The sequence below is a fragment of the Gymnodraco acuticeps genome, unplaced genomic scaffold, assembly GCF_902827175.1.
Source record: "Gymnodraco acuticeps unplaced genomic scaffold, fGymAcu1.1, whole genome shotgun sequence".
Classification (NCBI taxonomy): domain Eukaryota; kingdom Metazoa; phylum Chordata; class Actinopteri; order Perciformes; family Bathydraconidae; genus Gymnodraco; species Gymnodraco acuticeps.
This window is the reverse complement of record NW_022992009.1, coordinates 465,855-482,010: the sequence shown is the minus strand read 5'-3', so window position 1 is coordinate 482,010 and position 16,156 is coordinate 465,855. Positions and strand designations below refer to the sequence as shown.

The 16,156-nt window shown below is 41.4% G+C and overlaps 1 protein-coding gene across 1 annotated transcript in view; it reads right to left on the bottom strand.

Moving 5' to 3' along the window:
• Positions 1–415: 415 nt before the first annotated feature.
• Positions 416–16,156, bottom strand: part of LOC117536476 — a 40,289-nt gene continuing 24,548 nt past the window's right edge. The window contains exons 2-11 of the mRNA XM_034201363.1: positions 10,530–10,545; positions 5,511–5,688; positions 4,717–4,932; positions 4,409–4,544; positions 3,913–4,304; positions 3,395–3,714; positions 3,076–3,257; positions 2,717–2,889; positions 1,660–1,874; positions 416–1,519 (exon numbers count right to left, since the gene is read on the bottom strand). Of these exons, the coding sequence (XP_034057254.1) occupies positions 1,260–1,519; positions 1,660–1,874; positions 2,717–2,889; positions 3,076–3,257; positions 3,395–3,714; positions 3,913–4,304; positions 4,409–4,544; positions 4,717–4,932; positions 5,511–5,688; positions 10,530–10,545 (2,088 nt within the window). The 3' untranslated portion in view covers positions 416–1,259. The remainder of the gene's footprint in view (positions 1,520–1,659; positions 1,875–2,716; positions 2,890–3,075; positions 3,258–3,394; positions 3,715–3,912; positions 4,305–4,408; positions 4,545–4,716; positions 4,933–5,510; positions 5,689–10,529; positions 10,546–16,156) is intronic.

The window sequence follows — 16,156 nt, the reverse complement described above, 5'->3', positions numbered from 1 at the left end:
TTGAAAGGTTATGGGCTGAAGTTAATAGAGTAGTAAGTAGACATTTTATCAGTCTTTTCAATTACATGGAGTCCATCTATATACTAGATTCTCTAGATGAGTATCATTTGTTTTGTCTACATTATATTTTTATGCCTAGAATTAGAACAGCAACAATAGAGTTCATCAATCAGTGGAACCACCATGGACTCTCCACACAGGGGGGTCGTACTCCACTACAGCTCTGGCATGCAGGTATAATTAACTATATGGGACAGGGAAATACAGCTGTGGATCACATTTTTGACAACAATGACTATTATGGGATAAATGAAGAAGGACCTTTACCTGAAATACAGACAAATAATAATGTTATAATCCCTGCTATAGCTACTGTTAATGACACAATAGCTCAAGCAATACAGCAACAGTTTGATCCACTACATGATGATGGAAACTTAGGCATCAATTTATTTTCTTCTCTTTTGCTTTTTGTCCAGCAACACAGTACATAAGAGCAATTTTACAGAAGTCTGAACAAACAAGTGTATCAGTAGGCAGGAACAGCAGAGACCTAAAAAATTGCACATGGACAGTGCAAAGTGTTTTTTGTAGTAGGGCCTATTAAGTTATCAACATGACTTATAAGGCCTTGAACAGTTCACACAGAAGATGTGGGACATATAACATTTCAAATAGATGTAATTAAAATGTGCTCTCTAAGAGGTTTAGGGCCAAATGGTAACTATTTTGATTTCTGACCAAAAGTGAGCATTTCAGAATTTTGAGTTTAAAGTCAGAATTCTAAGGCGTCTAGGGGGTGCTAGGTGGAACAGTTGATTTTTGACCCAACAGAGACCAACCATGAGGAAAATCCATGGGACAAAAGTGGACTAAAGAAACGATAAAGAAAGGGTTATTTTTGTTTTTACATTGGCGATTAGTATTTTACATTTAATTAAAAGTGTCTTAATAATAGTTCACTTTTCTCCTGTGGATTGTCCTCTTGTTTGATCTCTCTCCATCGGGTCGAAAATCAACTGTTCCACTTAGCGCCCCATAGAGGCTTGGAGTACTTCTGTTGTGGTTTTCTTTAGCATTTGTTTTCTGACATCTTATAACAAAAAAAACAAAAAATGACAACATTAAAATACAATGTTGGTTGTTTTCCAATGAGATTATGTCACATTAACAGTGATACAACAACTTCCTTGCTTAATAACAAAGACAATGAAAACACTGTATTTTTTGTGTAACAACAATATTTTGTCTTGGACAATTTAAGCTCTGCCAAAGCCATGTGTATTGGCAAAGGCAAAGTCCAGTTTTGCCTTGAACACAGAGTATGAGCTGTGCAACGGCAGCTTGAGACAGTTTATGCATGTATTTGCAAGAGGGAGGTTTGACACAGCAGAGTCTCCATACTCCTCCTCGTGCAGGAAATCAATAGATGGCATAGGTTGGAAGCCAATTGGTGGGATCACTGTCGCTCCCGTGGCAAAGGCAAGGATTTGCTCAAGTTTGGAAGGACCCTCTTGATCTTAAAAAAATTAAAGCAAGATGTGTTTTTATGGCTGAAATGATTGTATTGAAAAGTACAAGTTCTAGAGGAGACAACATGGATCTATGTCAATAAACATTTCAACTTGTCATGTACTTTTTACAAACCAGAGCTATTACCTTCCGCATCAATTAGGTAGTCTCTCCAGTAGGGAACCACCATCTCCTCTGCTCTCCTCTTGTTGCTGCCTTGCGCAGATAGATGGATGGGGAACAAATCCTCCATTATCTCAGCAGTCAGTGCAGATTGCTGATGGCAGAATAGAGGGCGGAAGCTGTCTGGGCTCTTCTGGAGCTTTCCCAAAACTCCAAGGGTTTTAAGCCCCTCTTGGAACCTTTTTAATCGAAGAAAGACATATTTATTTCAGTGATGAGCACTCTCAATTCATAAAATGAAGGCTCTGACAGAAAACCAACATTCTGGGTACTCAGACATCAGAGGATTCTGCTAATTTAAAAAGTTTGACTGAATGTTTGCACGCTGCACTTTAGACCAGGCAAGCAAAAAAAAATACTAGGTAATTTCTAAATACTTTTTCCTTTTAACCTTTGTCAAATTATACCCCAGTATACGGTATTACAGCCGGGTAATATGTATTACTACGCTTATTTTTGCTAGCTCAACTTGTCGCTTGTTGTTTTAGTTTCACACTTAACACAACATTTTAGAAGATTACATTGAACCAGGAGTCGGCAACCTGCGGTTAGCGTTTAGTTATTACGCTCCACATAACTGGAACAAACTGCCAGAAAACTGCAGGTCCACTGCAACTCTCACTTCTTTTAAATCAAAGCTGAAGACTTTTCTATTTGCCACTGCCTTTTATTTAATCCAATGTTTTTATCTTACACTGCACTATAACTTTTATTCTTGTATTTTGAACAAAGTTAATTCCATTTAGGCTTGTTTTCTTTCAGGTTTTTATGACTGTTTTTAAAGGATTTCTTTAACGTAAATGTATGTTTTTCTGTTGCACTACATCTTGTAATGCTTTTAATTTGTTCTTTTGTAAAGCACTTTGAATTGCCTTGTGTTTAAATGTGCTATATAAATAAACTTGCCTTGCTAATATTTGTAATTGTTCTGATATAGACAATTACCGTATTAACCGCCCAACCCTAAGATAGACTTTCGTTTGAGAGAAAGCAAAAGAAAGAAAGAGAGAAACGGAAATACCTTTGGAATGGGGCTTCAACCCGGTGCACAACTTGAAACATGAGGATATCATGGACAAGCTGTTCCTTCTCCTGAACCCTTTTCAGCGGACGAAGACACCCTGCGTTGGCCAAATAATCCTGCATCTGTTGAGTTGCAGCAATGAGGTCCTCATATTTTGAACTCTCGGACACCTGAAATAAAATGGTAGTATTAAAAAGCTACTAAAAACAAATAAAACGTAATGGTTAATAAATGGTTCTAAATGGTACATCTTGAATTTGCTTTAGTTCAGCATACAGGAGCATAGTTTTACATTTCAAAGACTGAATTTGTTAATATGATAAGTTTTGAATAGCTGTGTTATGAGAAAAACCAACCCTTTTCACTTGATTGTAGATGTCTGTGTCTGCAATGTCCTTCAACACTGGCTTGGCTGTATGGCTGCCTGCAGCCAAGCAGTCAAATAGTGTTGTAGAGAGGAAACTAGGTGGTGGGCCTCCATGGACAAGACTGACAGCAATAGCTCTTCCAGCAAGGAAATAGCGGTCCTCTCTGTGTGCTGTAAAGTCAGTATGTGGTTGAAAAGATCTGAATAGCTCAGATAGCAACAATGACTTTTGTTATTGACCATAGTCAGTAGAATTTGAAATGTTATTTGAATTTACTGACTACACTTCTACAGTGGACAAACATTACCTGGAATATCAAGTGCCAGATTCTGACTATATTCTGACCCCTCAAACATGGAGCTCATCATCAGAGCTTCCATCAGAAGGCGTAGGAACTCCCTCCTTGGTCCTCCCAAATCCACTGCCTCCTCATTCCGTCCAAGATCATCGGAAAATTTGATGTTCATGGTGGCATTGGGGTCGTACGTGGCCCGATTGAAGCTCCGGAAGGCACCATCCAACACTGCCGAGCGGTTGATGTTGAATTTACAGCGACTATTTGCCGAGATTTTATCAGCCAACTCTGAGAGGATCTCCTGAACAGAGGCATGTTCAGTTGCCTGGGCTCTGAAAAAAACAGAACAATTACCAGAAATGGCACTTCATTATCTATTGTTTTACTGAAGGGACAATTTAACTTTTACATGTTTTGCATTACAATAAGATTCACTATATAAAATGTTTTAATGAACATGCAGTTGTATGTGTGTTATAGTATTTTTGATATTTTGGTTATGTCTATAACTATATGAAATGATAACTTACTGTTCAGTTTGAAGGCTAGCTTGTATTGCACGATTTAAATCCTCATCATCCGACGATAAATCAGAGACATCTCTCATTAAGGTCACATATGAAGAGTAGTCAGATGTGGGGGCAATGGTCGAGCTGGAAGCCGTGACAGAAGAGGTGACACTGGTAGTCACTGGAACGACAGAAGAGCTGAAGCTGGAGTTGGTGGTGTGAGGCAGAGAGCTTGTCGTGTGAAGATAGCTGTTGAGTGGCAGGCTGGAGGTAGCGGTTTCATCAAGAATTAAACCATCGCTGTGGCCCTCTTCGCTGCTATCTTCCCTGGGATGAGTTGCCCTTGACTTTGACCTTGTGCTGGGACCCTCCTGGATAGCACAGGACTGATCCTCAGTATCACTGTTGTAACCCTTATCAAGAGAAAAACAATTATATTTGGATTACAATGATATTAGGTCAATAAAAAAATTTAAACAAATGAGATCCAGGATCTAAAAAACAAGGGTAAACTTACAAGAATAGCAACTGATGGTTTTACATACAAGGCTTTTGACCTGAAGACCTTGTGAATCATGTGACCATCAAACTCTTGACCTTCTTTAAGTTTAGGTGTCACAAGTTTATTTCCACAAGCCATTAGAAACTGCAAGCTGAAGAGTTGACAGATAATAAGCATTACATGATTAATAAAACATTAACAGACACAGCATGCATGAATGATAGTTACAAAGAATGACTCATTACATAGCTGTTCCAAGACCAGAGTAACCACATCAAAAACGTCTTTACACATATTTTTTATATTGGGCAAATTAAGCCTACCTCACTTCCTCAGGAATTCTGGGCTTGAACTCATCCCGGATCTGTCGGAATAGGGTCAACTGGTTCCATGATTTATGGAACTCAAAAGCACTGAGTATGTGACCATTTGCATGCAAGAACTGTTTGGACTTTTGCTTGCACACAAACTCCCATGTTGGGTCAGGGAGTAGAATTACATCCTTGTTGAAATGGTCATGGTACTCCACAGAAGTGGGCCTGAAAAATAAGAGCCAACCAGTTAAACATTTAACATACTATGACACAATGGAATTTAATGACAATGTAATTTTTCCTTAATTCTCTCAAAACGTCAAGTAACAATAAGACCTTAACAACATGCTATAGCAACCTAATTTCATCTTATTGTGGTAGGTTAGGACTATATAATAGTAAACTACAAACTGCACGAAGCTGGTTCAAACTATTGCAGTGACTGTTGGATGAACTAGTAAGGCTCTGAATCATTTGTGTGCTACGCGCAATCTCAGGCATGAATAATAGTTTGGGATGAAAAAGGTGAGAAGTAAAAACCGACACCCACTAGATGGGTTCCAGGTGATTTTACTCTAGGGCTGGTGACAAGCTAACATAATTACAAGACTGTGCAAAATGCCCTGAAGTAACATCAGTCTCAGCCATTGCTTTTATTTGTATTTTGAAATAATTGAAGTCAATGGCGAGAGAAGGGTTAACTTTTAATGATTAAAATCATCACTGCTATTGGGCCCTAACGTGTGTTTACTAACACCGGTTACTCCTATAAACAAATAAACACTTAACCATATACATCTTACCTCCTCCTCCTGCTTCCAGAGGCCCACGAGTTGAAATTTTGCCTCACTCTTTGACGAGTTGATGGGGGCTGCTGTGGCCTTGAACTGCTCGGTTGTGTAGAGTTGGCCTGGCGAAAAAGAGTGGCGATCTCTCCATCTACCCGAGGAGAGGTTACTCCTGGCGGGGGGACGTAGACTGCTGCGCAGATGTTAATATGCTCGTTATTAACGCTGCTGCCTGATTGAGACGATCCGTGTGGTTAGCTTCCATTTTTCCACCAGGCATCAACACAACAAACACGTCCGAGTAGCAGCCTGGAGCTAATGAAGCTAACGGGGCTAGCAAAGAGACCACTAGCAGGTGACTTCCGTTACATTAGAATGACTTCCGTTACATTAGAATGACTTCCGTTACATCAAGAATCCCCTCACACACACATAGGTGAAACACATGCACATTCCCTACTGAGAACCTTTCAGTAAAATGTTTTTTCCGGAGTGTGTGTGTGAGGTTAATTTTCAGTAGTGTGTGTGTGAGGTGTTCAGTAGTGAATGTGAGAGGATTTCAGTAGTGTGTGTGTGAGGCTTAATTTTCAGTAGTGTGTGTGTGAGGTGTTCAGTAGTGTGTGTGCAAGGCCAGATGTTTTCAGTAGTGTGTGTGTGAGGTGTTCAGTAGTGAATGTGAGAGGATTTCAGTAGTGTGTGTGCAAGGCCAGATGTTTTCAGTATGTGTGTGTGTGAGGCTTAATTTTCAGTAGTGTGTGTGTGAGGTTAATTTTCAGTAGTGTATGTGTGAGGTGTTCAGTAGTGAATGTGAGAGTATTTCAGTAGTGTGTGTGCAAGGCCCGATGTGTTCAGTAGTGTGTGTGTGAGGTGTTCAGTAGTGAATGTGAGAGTATTTCAGTAGTGTGTGTGCAAGGCCAGATGTTTTCAGTAGTGTGTGTGTGAGGTGAGTTTGAATTTTGGCCTACACGGCCCCTCATACATCTGTGCCTCACCTCACCCCACAGTAACTGGCTTGAGCGCGCTCACAAAATAAGTGCCCGCGCTCCAGCCAGTTACTGTGGCCTTACGTGAGGCAGAGCTCGTCCCTGCCTCACTCCTCATCGCTCCCATGTAGTTGTAGCGGAGCTCGGCAAATTTGCTGATTTTGACTATAAAAAGCGATTGGAATCAAACATAAATCACATTTACAACACAGATCAGTGGAGACATTTTATTATTATTACTATTTAGTTTTTCTTTAGTTGTTTTTCCGTTACATTATAGTATGGCCAGTCTATGAGTATGACAGGTGAGGCTCTGCCTACCCTGCCTCCCCTGACTGCACGTCGCTGGTGTGTACATTTAAGTCCCGAGAAAGTCAAATAAGACAATAGTGTAAAACTATACTGCCCACCACTTTGATTGAACTAGGCCAGTAGGTAAGGACTTTCCACTGGATAATAACTTACTGCAGCGATGTTTATGTTTTAACCCTAACTGATGCAGTTAGTCACTTCTTTAATGTTTGTTCTTTCTGATGTAAAGTCAAGGTTGTGACTGTTTGCAGTAAAGTTGTGGGGCGCTGAACTGTTCTTTTGATTCTTTTGAATTTTGAAATATGATAGTAATTCCTTATCTTTCAAATTTGAAGGAGGGTGAGCAAGCATCTTGAGGAGCTTTCATCATTAACTCCTCCACAAAATATAGTTTATTCAATAATAAATGAATATGTGAATCATAACAGTGATTGACAGCTGATAGGAATAATATGATTGTTAATATTATCATATTCATACAGACAAACATCGATGAGACAGTTAATTCATGTACTTATTGCAGCAGTCTGCATACATTTGGTACCCCTGCTGGTCTAAGAGTGAAACAAACTAATTCAGTTAAAATTCATTACATTATGTCTGCCACCTTATATATTTATATGTAAGGCTTTACTGATGTGCCACAATAATGTCACCTATGTTATTGAGTTACAATATGAATATTGTGGCTTTCCAAGTTAACATTGATTGATATGACTGCGATTAAATCAGCATATACTTCTGCCAGGGGACGCCACCCCTCAAAATCTCTTTCACTGAAGGTACTATTGTACCTGAGCAGGTGAAAAAACTGAAACGTTGACTTTAATTAAATGTATTATGTTAACACATTTCACATACCTTTGTTAGGTAAGTTGAAAGCAATAATATTAAGTTGAACCTATTTAAACGTAATATTATTGCTTTCAACTAACCTAATACTAATATAAACCTAATTTGTTGACATAATACATTTAATTAAAGTAAACGTTTTAATGTGTTCAGTGTGGGGGGGACATTGTTTCAATGTGTTCAGTGTGGGGGGGACATTGTCTAAGACGTTCTGTGCCTTGGAAAGGACACGGCAGTCAAAGAGTCCAGACCACCCCCCCACACCCCCAACAACATCACAGGCCCTGCGGTTGGTTTGTTGAGTCTGCTCCACTGTTATTTAATACAAAACTGGAGTACTGGAGTCATTGCTCAGAAGAGGAGCCTTGTCTCTGGAGCTACAGGGTCCACCTTCTCAAATATGAGTCTTTTTCAGACTCTCAGCTCCACGCATCCAGCTGTAAGCTTCTCAGTACGACCAGTGTGATGTGCTGCTGTGGAGAGAGATATTAGATACTGATACATGATACTGACAGGCTCTCCTGGAAGACGCTCATGCTGTTGGCTGTTCACAAGGAAAGTGGCAGGAGAAGTGTGAAGTGTGAAGACGAGAAAGATTTAACACCACCCTATTTTCTCAGCTGCCCACATCTGGCCAATCACAGTGTGACGTGGGTGTGAAGGTTGGAACGTCGGTTTCACAAAGTGGAAGCAAAACAAAAAACGTCAGAGGTGTGAGGAGATGATGCTGATCCATCCTCCCACTTCACTTCAGCTGGAGCGCAACAAAGTCTTTAAAGATCAAATGCAAAGCTTCCAAATATGCTACATTTATATAGAAATGTTGTTTTTAAGACTGCCTGTATTTTTTATTTTATTTAAATCGAGATAATACACCCAAAAAAAAGCTTTTTATTGATCCAAAACTCGACCCAAAGCCGTCTGAATTTCTGACATGTAATTCCCAGCAGCCTCCGCGCGCGTGACGTAATAGTGGCCAAACAGTCTCTGGACCAAATATCCCGACTTGGCAGTCTCGGTCACATGTTTTTCTAAAAGAAAACTGAATTAATATGGGTTATTGTTGAGCTTTTTGTTGTACGAACGGTGCGGGATCTGGGAGAGTTTTACATGCATTTCCCAAAGACCAAATCATCCGCAAAAAATTGATTTTTTTAATGAATCGTGTTGGATGGCAACCGACAAAATGGAGCAAGTCGTGTTCTGACCACTTCGCGTGTGATGCATACGACGTTGATCCTGCTATCATGAAGTCTGTTGGTGGAGAAGCATTAATAGCACGTCGGAGGCTGAAACCCGGAGCCGTCCCCTCCATATTTCAGCACAAGAAACCACTGAAAGAACGAAAGAGCCGGGCGATGCAGAAACGCCAAATAATTGAGGTAAACAACTTTTGATTAGATTTCAAAGCGCACGGAGCACAGCAGATAACGCAGATAACGGAATTGCAGTTTTATTGCTTATAGAGGTGGGCACCGTTAGATTCTGTGTCTTTACGATCATAAACAATGTGTTGGATGTGGAGCTAGGATAAGTAATAAGGGCGCTAGGAGTGATAGGTTAGCATTTTTTCGCTCGGGGCTAATTCACTGTTAGCATTGTAGTTTATCTGCAGCTCATTCATCGCTCCTCCACTCATAACGGAAAATGTCGAACGTCCTACAGTCGGTGATGCAGACTTCTTCTCCCATCTCTTCCTTCACTTTCCCATAGTAGTTTTCTCGGCTTGTAGGCATGGTCTGGCAGTTTCCACATCTACACCAATTCTCAGCACCCTCGGCCTCTTCCTCAGATGGCGAACTTGAATCATCGCCATCAGCACTTTCATCGGTGATATCAGGTGACGTTTCCTTGTATTTCCTCTTCGACATCAGAGGCTCGTATAGATATGGTTGGATGTCGACAACATACCTCCAGATATTGGGTGGCCTCCGACTCAGAATCAGACATGATAGACAAAACTAAGTGTGTACTATCGGCGGAAGCCGCTGCGAGCATTTTTCGATCGGGGCTAATTCAGAGGCTCACTCAGAGCGCCTGGACTTTATTTTTTCTAAACCTCTCTAAAAAGGTCAATTTTCACTTGTTTTGCATCAATCTTGATACAGGGTACTTATTATATGTTATAGTTTGGATTCCTAAAGCTTTTAGTCTATAGTCTACTCAGAATCAGACATGATAGACGAAACTAGTTGTACTATCGGCGGAAGCCGCTGTGATTGATAAGCCAGGTGGAAATATGTTTGGCACATCTGACGTCACGCACCGCCATCTTGCAGAGGAGCGGCGGAGAAAATAAATCGTCGGACTTGGTGTTGGGGGTTGAACAAAATTAATATTGCGCATTGCCAGACTCATATTATCTCCGATTTTAATACTGCAATATCTTAGATAGTGTTGTAGCTATATGATTTCGATTGTACTGGCAATTATACAAAAAGCTTTGCATTTGATCTTTAAAAGGAGATCTAAGACTTCTCCAGTCAGTCTATGACTTACAGTAGGTAGCAGTCAGCATGACAACAGTTTGGAGAAAGACAGAGGTATCAATCAATTAAATCACACATTTGTGTCAGGGGGCTTTACAGTGTGTACAGCATACGACAACCCCTCTTTCCTTAGACCCTCGCTGTTACACGGAAAATCTCCCAAAGAAACCTGGGAAAAATGTAATAAAAGACTTGAAAGCAGCAAACAGAGGAGGGATCTCTCTCCCAGGACGGACGTGATAGATGTTGTGTGTATAGATTAAAAAAATAAAAAAATACTACAAAGACAATCCAAATGACCAAAATGATAACGTGAACATGTAAAAAATAGATGGAACCAGGTGCAGCCAAAATAAACTAATTGGGCGACAGGCAGGACCCCGACTCATGATCCTGACCTTTAGTACTGGCAACCTGCAAGGTGAGAGACACAAAACAACTCTGGAGATGATACCCCGGCTGCTGAGTTAGTCAAATGCATTTATGGGGAATAGGTGAAGAGTGATAGAGAGGACATGAGTGCATACAGTACAGATAAAGAGACAGAAAAAAGGAGAAGAGAGGAGAAAATGTAAAGTTCCCCAACAGTCTGAGCCTAGCAGCTTATCTGGTTCAAGGCAAGCCTGAGCCAGCGCTGACTAGAAGCTTTATCGAAAAGGTCTTAAATGATTCCAGCAGGAAGCTAAGCATGGACTGCTGCACAGCCTTAACCCTTAGATGCACGAGTGACTGGACCCTACACTCTTCCATAAGTGGGTCAAAACGGACCCGTATTAGAATAATATGTGTTTTTATACCATTTTTGTCATTTTGGTTAAGAAAAATCTATTTTTCACTATTTAACATTTTCGACATTTTTGTTACATTTTAGAAAAAAACGTTTTGAACATATTGATGCAAAGATCCAACCCTCTCTTACCTGCCCTGCAGCTGAACGACCTATCCGACCTTTATTTCCTCCCACCTTGACTACTGTAACTCACTTCTCTACGGCATCCGCTCCCCGTCCCTCGATAGACTCCAAATTGTAATAAACGTAGCCGCCCGACTCCTCACACACTTCAGGTCATGGCACCACATCACACCAGTCCTCAAAGACCTTCATTGACTTCCCGTCTCCCAACGCATCAACTACAAAATACTGGCACTCACCTATAGCCCTCCACCATCTGACCCCCCATCTCACTGGTCTTCTCACCTCCTACCAACCCCCGCGGTCCCTCAGATCCACCTCAGCCAGTCTCCTGTCCCTCCCCAAGTCCAAACTAGGCAGCTTTGGGGACAGAGTCTTTTCAGTGGTAGCTCCCAGGACCTGGAATTCCCTCCCCCAGGATCTCCGCTATTCTGAGACCCTCACAGTATTCCAGTCCCTTTTCAAAACTCATCTCTTCACCTCTGTCTACTCATAGCCTTTAGACCTTTTGAAAAGAAAAACCTACACAGGCTTTGGTGTTATTGTGTGATTGTAACAAACTCTTTACAATCATTTACCCAAGTCTGCTTCCTTCATTTGTTTGTTCATTTTGTAAAGCTTTTCTATCTTTCTTTACAAATCCAGTTCACAGAAATGTGTTTTTGATGCAAGCAATTGCTGCATGTTTTCATTTGACACAGTTTAATTAAACATAGGAGTTTCCATAGAGTAGCATGGAATTTAACTTCAAAACGGAGCAGTCTACCGAAGCACAATGCGACAGGTGATTACAATCAATGAATGGAAAGCATGGATATTCAGGTAGTGCCGTTTTTTTTTGTATACTTCTCTGCAAAAGACGCTGAGTGGTAAGAGTGGAACCAGAAAAGTAAAGTTGCAACTAGTCAGAAAACGTTTTGGTAAAACCTACTCAGCAAAGCCAAGGGGAGATTATTACATTACATGTCACTTGTTAGACACTTTTATCCAAAGCAACTGACATGCACTGAATACTGTGGACAGTGCCCTCAGGAGCAATTTAGATGGATGTGCCTTGCCCAAGGACACAGCGGCATGCTGACTGCAGTGGGGATTGAACTTGCTCTCCCCTGATCCAAAGACCATCACTAAAGCGCTGAGCCACATCCTTAAGATACATTTGATGACCTTTGCAACTTCATCACTACCTGAGACACACACGTTGTCCCAGTATTTTCACCCTGTCATTGCAACAGCTCCTTTCCTACTAATCCTTTTCTTCTTCTTTTCTTTTTTCCACTTTAAACTTACTAAACCAATGTTTGAACCAGCTGGTATAACAGGTTCCTAAACTATAGTTGCCTTCACACGAGAAGCACTGTATTAGCATCATGGAGCTGGAGTTCCTTTGTAGCACAAACCAAAATCACTTTTACCTCTAATATGTATATGTTCTCTATTTATCTGTACTACTTTCTGTCCTCATTCTACTACAACAACTTGATAAATGTGTTCCTTATGTTAATACGACATCCAAAACAGGTGTAAAGGTGATGTGGATATGACAAAATGATCAAATACCTCCCATTATTCGCTGAATGCTTTAAATAAATGATATGAAATGGGGAAAGAGAGTGGGAAGAGTCTGGATTTTCCATCTTCGAGAACCTGACAGAGGTGGAGCACATCAACAACCTAACACCCCCCCCCCCCTCAAGAGTTTGTGCTGTTTGTACAGATTTAACTCGACCTGTGAGATGTCACTCAGGAGCGCTGATGAGAAGCTGTTTGTCAAAGGAGCCTTTTCACACAAAAACCCAAAAAGAGTGTGAGCACCCATATGGGACCAAAGTGTTGCTGCATCTGCGGCGCTGCGGAAACACACACACACACACACACACACACACACACACACACACACACACACACACACACACACACACACACACACACACACACACACACACACACACACACACACACACACACACACACACACACACACACACACACACACACACACACACACACACACACACACACACACACACACACACACACACACACACACACACACACACACACACACACACACACACACACACACACACACACACACACATTCACAGCTTTTTGGGGGCAAAGCAGCATTCATTCCTGACTGCAGCTCTATATTGCACAGAATTGTGCAATTGTGTGATTTCACACTGAACTTTTCAACCCCTTTTTTCAGCAGAAGAAGAAAGACGAGAGGAGAAAACACACATCAGTATTTTTGGCAGCTGGTGAGTTAGGCGATGCTCCGACGTGGAATCCCTCCCCCTTCCTCCCCTCCTTGTTGTATTGTATTTATCATCTGAATTTGCCGAAACAAGTTTAATATTCTGAAAGCCAAGACTTTGTTTAATTGAAATCAGATGAAAACAAACTGTAACGGACCCTGCCGTGTTATTTATGATTACTCTACACTTACATTCATAATGTCAGCCGGAGGGAGGGGGGGCGGCGCTGCGGAAGAGCAGATTGCCTGTCATCTTCCCTTTACAAGCTTAAAGAATGTATTTATCGTGTGAGTTTGGAAATAACAGTTTCATATTCTGAAAGCCAAGACTTTGTTTGTTTAAATTTTGTTCCGGAGAAAACCAACAGTTTAAAGGGAAAAATGGGAGAAACCTCAGGGAGAGCAACAGAGGAGGGATCCCTCTCCCAGGACGGACAGACGTGCAATAGATGCCGTGTGTAATTGAAAGATAATACATTTGCAACATAGGTAGTCTAATGTTTGGAAATGCATGTGTGTATAATAGGAAGATGAATCCACAAGGATATCCATCCAGGACCTATGATCCAGGACCACAGCTACGACTCAAGATCCAGGGCTCGCGATTCAGGACACAGGACCGCAGGATCATCCATGACTCCGGATCCCGGCATATATAGACACCAAAAAGAAAGACATTTGGGGAAGCTGGGTTAATCGGAACATGAGAGTACACAGGTATAGACAGAGAGAAGGAAGAAGTAAGATGTCCCCGACAAACTAAGCCTATATCAGCAAAACTAGGGGCTGAAATCTAATCAGCCCTAACTATAAGCTTTATCAAAAAGGAAGGTCTTAAGCGCACTCTTAAAAACGGATAGGGTGTCTGCCGCCCGAACACAAACTGGAAGCTGATTCTACAAATGTGGAGCTTGATAAGAAAAGGCTCTGGCTCCCATTGTACTTTTAGAGACTCTAGGAACAACCAACAACCCTGCATTCTTGGAACGCAATGCCCTAGTAGGACAGCAGGGTATAATGAGTTCTTTTAGGTAAGATGGCGCCTGCCCATTTAGGGCTTTGTAGGCGAGAAGAAGAATTTTAAATTATATCCTGTGTTCTATAGGGAGCCAGTGTAAGGCAGCCAGAACAGGAGTAATGTGGTCCCTTTTCCTAACTCTGGTTAGTACACGAGCTGCAGCATTTTGAATCAGCTAAAGCGACTTGACTGACTTCTTGGTACACCCTGATAATAAGGAGTTACAATAATCCAGCCTTGAAGTAACAAATGCATGGACTAGTTTCTCTGCATCGTTTTGAGGCAAGATATGCCTGATTTTTGCAATGTTACGTAGATGGAAGTAGGCAGTCCTTGAAATTGATTTTATGTGGGCGTTAAAGGATAAATCCTGATCAAATATAACACCAAGATTCCTTACAGTCTCACTGGAGGCCAAATTAATGCCATCCATAGTTAGTATATCTTAGATAATTTGTTTCGTAGATTCTTCGGGCCAAGTACAAATAACTTCAGTTTTTGGTCGTGTTTAACATCAAAAAAGTTTAAGGTCATCCACGTTTTTAAGTCCTTAAGGCAGTCTTGAATTTTATTTAGATGATTAATTTCATCAGGCTTGATTGATAAATATAGTTGAGTATCATCCGCATAACAATGAAAGTTTACAGAATGATTCCTTATAATATTGCCTAACGGAAGCATATATAATGTGAACAAAATAGGTCCGAGCACTGAACCCTGTGGCACTCCATGGCTAACTTTGGTTTGCGTGGAAGATTCATCGTTAACACGTACAAACTGAGAGCGTTCAGATAGATAGGACCTAAACCAGCCTAAAGCAGTTCCTTGTATGCCAACTAAGTGCTCTAGTCTTTGCAATAGGATATCATTACATTACATTGCATTTAGCTGACGCTTTTATCCAAAGCGACTTACAATAAGTACATTCGACCAGGAAGACACAATCTTGAAGAAAACAGAATCATATAAGTACATCAGGTGTCATAGAGCCAAACATTTCAAGTGCTACTCAACTGGCTATAGATAAGCCAGTCTTTTATTAGTATGTAAGTGCTCTGTTAGCAGTTCTTTGTTAGTAATTCTATCGCTCGAAGTGGAGTCGAAAGAGATGAGTTTTCAGTCTGCGCCGGAAGATGTGCAGGCTTTCTGCTGTCCTGATATCAATGGGGAGCTCATTCCACCATTTTGGAGCCAGGATAGCAAACCCACGTGTTTTTGCTGATGGGAACTTGGGTTCCCCTCGCAGTGCGGGTGTACAGCGAGCTGTTTGGCTGATGCAGAGCGGAGGCAGTGCTGGGGTGTATAGTTTAACCATGTCCTGGATGTAGAAAGGCCCAGATCCATTCGCAGCATGGTAAGCAAGTTCCATTGTCTTGGAAGTGGAGTTCTAGCACGTTAACTGGAAGCCAGTGAAGGGAGCGGAGGAGCAGAGTGGTGTGGGAACATTTAGGAAGGTTGAAGACCAGACGAGCCGCTGCATTCTGGATGAGCTGCAGAGGTCGGATGGCACATGCAGGTAGACCAGCCAGGAGGGAGTTGCCTAGTCTAGGCGTGAGGTGACAAGAGCCTGGACCAGAACCCTGCGTGGCTTTCTGGGTCAGCTGGGGACGTATATCTTCTTTCCTGATGTTGTAAAGCATGTATCTGCAGCAATGGGTTGTAGCAAGCTATGTTTGCAGTGAAGGATAGTTTGTTATCTAGGATCATACCCAGATTCCTTGCAGTCTGAGTCGGGGAAAACAACAGAGGTGCCGATGTCAAGAGTAGGACAATATTTTCCCGGAAGGAAAAGCAGTTCAGTCTTGTCAAGGTTGAGCTTGAGGTGATGAGCAGA